The sequence below is a fragment of the Uranotaenia lowii genome, chromosome 3 (genome assembly GCF_029784155.1).
Source record: "Uranotaenia lowii strain MFRU-FL chromosome 3, ASM2978415v1, whole genome shotgun sequence".
In the NCBI taxonomy this organism is placed as follows: Eukaryota; Metazoa; Arthropoda; class Insecta; order Diptera; family Culicidae; genus Uranotaenia; species Uranotaenia lowii.
In genome coordinates, this window is record NC_073693.1 from 347723524 (window position 1) to 347727904 (window position 4381).

Genomic DNA, 4381 nt, shown 5'->3' on the forward strand with positions numbered 1-4381 from the left:
ATTTTTGTCATTTTTGTCATTTTTGTCATTTTTGTCATTTTTGTCATTTTTGTCATTTTTGTCATTTTTGTCATTTTTGTCATTTTTGTCATTTTGTCATTTTGTCATTTTTGTCATTTTTGTCATTTTTGTCATTTTTGTCATTTTTTGTCATTTTTGTCATTTTTGTCATTTTTGTCATTTTTGTCATTTTTGTCATTTTTGTCATTTTTGTCATTTTTGTCATTTTTGTCATTTTTGTCATTTTTGTCATTTTTGTCATTTTTGTCATTTTTGTCATTTTTGTCATTTTTGTCATTTGTGTCATTTTTGTCATTTTTGTCATTTTTGTCATTTTGGTCATTTTGTCATTTTTGTCATTTTTGTCATTTTTGTCATTTTTGTCATTTTTGTCATTTTTGTCATTTTTGTCATTTTTGTCATTTTTGTCATTTTTGTCATTTTTGTCATTTTTGTCATTTTTGTCATTTTTGTCATTTTTGTCATTTTTGTCATTTTTGTCATTTTTGTCATTTTTGTCATTTTTGTCATTTTTGTCATTTTTGTCATTTTTGTCATTTTTGTCATTTTTGTCATTTTTGTCATTTTTGTCATTTTGTCATTTTTGTCATTTTTGTCATTTTGGTCATTTTTGTCATTTTTGTCATTTTTGTCATTTTTGTCATTTTTGTCATTTTTGTCATTTTGTCATTTTTGTCATTTTTGTCATTTTTGTCATTTTTGTCATTTTTGTCATTTTTGTCATTTTTGTCATTTTTGTCATTTTTGTCATTTTTGTCATTTTTGTCATTTTTGTCATTTTTGTCATTTTTGTCATTTTTGTCATTTTTGTCATTTTTGTCATTTTTGTCATTTTTGTCATTTTTGTCATTTTTGTCATTTTTGTCATTTTTGTCATTTTTGTCATTTTTGTCATTTTTGTCATTTTTGTCATTTTTGTCATTTTTGTCATTTTTGTCATTTTTGTCATTTTTGTCATTTTTGTCAGTTTTGTCATTTTTGTCATTTTTGTCATTTTTGTCATTTTTGTCATTTTTGTCATTTTTGTCATTTTTGTCATTTTTGTCATTTTTGTCATTTTTGTCATTTTTGTCATTTTTGTCATTTTTGTCATTTTTGTCATTTGTGTCATTTTTGTCATTTTTGTCATTTTTGTCATTTTTGTCATTTTTGTCATTTTTGTCATTTTTGTCATTTTTGTCATTTTTGTCATTTTTGTCATTTTTGTCATTTTTGTCATTTTTGTCATTTTTGTCATTTTTGTCATTTTTGTCATTTTTGTCATTTTTGTCATTTTTGTCATTTTTGTCATTTTTGTCATTTTTGTCATTTTTGTCATTTTTGTCATTTTTGTCATTTTTGTCATTTTTGTCATTTTTGTCATTTTTGTCATTTTTGTCATTTTTGTCATTTTTGTCATTTTTGTCATTTTTGTCATTTTTGTCATTTTTGTCATTTTTGTCATTTTTGTCATTTTTGTCATTTTTGTCATTTTTGTCATTTTTGTCATTTTTGTCATTTTTGTCATTTTTGTCATTTTTGTCATTTTTGTCATTTTTGTCATTTTTGTCATTTTTGTCATTTTTGTCATTTTTGTCATTTTTGTCATTTTTGTCATTTTTGTCATTTTTGTCATTTTTGTCATTTTTGTCATTTTTGTCATTTTTGTCATTTTTGTCATTTTTGTCATTTTTGTCATTTTTGTCATTTTTGTCATTTTTGTCATTTTTGTCATTTTTGTCATTTTTGTCATTTTTGTCATTTTTGTCATTTTTGTCATTTTTGTCATTTTTGTCATTTTTGTCATTTTTGTCATTTTTGTCATTTTTGTCATTTTTGTCATTTTTGTCATTTTTGTCATTTTTGTCATTTTTGTCATTTTTGTCATTTTTGTCATTTTTGTCATTTTTGTCATTTTTGTCATTTTTGTCATTTTTGTCATTTTTGTCATTTTTGTCATTTTTGTCATTTTTGTCATTTTTGCCATTTTTGTCATTTTTGTCATTTTTGTCATTTTTGTCATTTTTGTCATTTTTGTCATTTTTGTCATTTTTGTCATTTGTGTCATTTTTGTCATTTTTGTCATTTTTGTCATTTTTGTCATTTTTGTCATTTATCAGCTTGTTTTGCTAAATTTGAGATTGAGTTTTTTTCAAGTGTTTTCAGTTTTTGGCTGCTTCCAGGCGTTTGGTGTGCCGGATTTCTCGTAGTATAAATGATCTCCACAAAATTTACTTGTAATAGCTCCAGATGGCCGGTGGATTGGACGCCACTTCACCACACTTGATGATAATACTATTTCCCGGAGAGATTCGTAGTCGCTGCTGAGGCTGGGAGAAGACCCTGCGCATCATGGTCGGCACTTGATCAGGTCGTCTTCCATAATCGCTAATACTGCTGGTGCTGGTGCTTCGTTGTGGCCGGTGCTTCGTTGTGGCCCATAGGGATTGCTGTAGCCACTGGACCCACTGTTAATACTATTACTGTCCAGGCTGATCGAGGCTAGGGTTAGCCGGGCTGGGATCGAGGCGATTGCTGAGGCACCAAACCACGCCACGCACTGATACTCGCCGATCGTTTTCGAGTTGACGTAAACGTGAAGTTTGTAGGTGCCTTCGCTTGTACTCACGTTGTGTTCCTGTGTTTAAGAAAAAGTCGATTAGTTCTAGGGAAAGTTTGCTTAAGAAAAAGCTTGGAGACTCACATGTTTATTGAGATAGCTGTAGTCCTCCCGGTTCCCGGGTCGATCTTGAGGCCGAAACCGCCACTCCAGACGCTCCGGTATTAGATTTAGTTCACACTCAAACAGTACCTCATCACCGGCCGGAGCCGTCGTCGATTCCGGTGATCGGATCATGTAGACCCCTAAACTTTTTGTACTACTACTGCTGCTACCAGTCGAAGATCTGCTATTACTACTACTGCTACTACTTCCGGACGATCCAAACGTCGTCGTCGAAGAATGATGCGAAGAATGTGGCAGGGCCATCGAACAACTTAACACTAGAGAAGTCGCTACGAGAGCTATGAGCAAGGAACACCGATTGGCTAAGCTGCTGCTGCTTGAACAGTGCCATCGTTGCCGCCTGAGGAAATTGTGTCGACTACAGCCGCAGCTACAGCTACTTGTTCTACAGCAGCTACAACAGCTAATACTCTGATGGCAGGATGTCGAATCCATTGCGGTCGACGATCGGTGGGCAGGTGAGGTTGTTGTTGGAAGTCTTGAGCGGTTGGAGTTATCCTCGGCGGAGGAGTTGTTTTCGTACTGTTGAAGGTCTTCACCGCTGCCTAGGCGGTTATCGATTTCACTGTTGATCATTTTGTTTGAGCCTGGAATTATAAAAAATAAGAAAAATCATACGTTAGGAGTGGAAATACTCTAAATATTATGTTGTGAGCCTACTTGGTTGAATGATTCAACTGAATCAAAGCAATCGAAAGATTCCTTTTAATTCAACCACGTCAAATGAAAAGTTCGGAGTTTGTCCTCTGCCTTCGTCGCGATCGGATGTGTTTTCTCCCTCGATATTGTGACAAAAGGCAATGATTAGTTTTTTCTATAGTAGTGATAAATAACCGTAGTGCTCGCGATGAGCCCATCGCCCGGGGATTATCCCGGTAGAACTGTTCCGGAATGGTTGGACCACGAGAATCTACACGGCCGTTTATACTATCTGACCCTGAAAGCTGGAAACGGATACGAGCTACCAAAAAATCCCTTTGTGATCTCGCGATTTATTGCAGATCATGTAGGGACCATTGAAGGAGGATTTATAGAACGCAGGAATAACTGGTACGTGCTGAAGATCAGAAATAAAGATCAGATTAAATTGCTTGCCAAATTAACTCAACTCGGAAACGGCACCCCAATTTCGGTTGGCCGTCATCCTCAATTAAACCAAAGGAAATTTGTCGTTACATGTAGAGACGTAGAAGGCATGTCAGATGAGGAACTTTTAAAAGAACTAACTCCGCAAAAAATCATTGATGTCAGACGTATCACCAAAAAAAAACGGCTACGGGAGTTGTAGGTACATCTACTTTAGTTCTTACTATTAACAGCACAGTTGTTCCTGAATTTTTAAACTTTGGCTTTTTGAGAGTCCGTACCCGTCCGTATTATTCCCAGCCCCTTCTTTGTCGCCAATGTTTGAAGTATGGACATCCGAAAATAAAATGTCAGCAACAGACACGAACATGCAAAAATTGTTCGAAATCGCACGAGAATGAAGAAGACAATTGTACATCTCCCAGTTATTGCCACAATTGTTCAGGAAAGCATGGACCCATCGATAGATGCTGTCCTTTGTGGATAGCAGAAACAGCAGCGCTGAAAATAAGTACCGATCAAAATTTACCAATAGCAACAGCACGAAGA

General features: G+C 34.3%; 1 protein-coding gene across 1 annotated transcript in view; it reads right to left on the bottom strand.

Annotated features, from left to right (window-relative positions):
- The window catches only part of LOC129754971 (interference hedgehog-like), a 49897-nt gene that overhangs the window by 25019 nt on the left and 20497 nt on the right, over positions 1-4381 (bottom strand). Inside the window, exons 2-4 of the mRNA XM_055751245.1 lie at positions 2705-3333; positions 2466-2638; positions 2236-2409 (exon numbers count right to left, since the gene is read on the bottom strand). Coding sequence (XP_055607220.1) covers positions 2236-2409; positions 2466-2638; positions 2705-3322 — 965 coding nt within the window. The 5' untranslated portion in view covers positions 3323-3333. The remainder of the gene's footprint in view (positions 1-2235; positions 2410-2465; positions 2639-2704; positions 3334-4381) is intronic.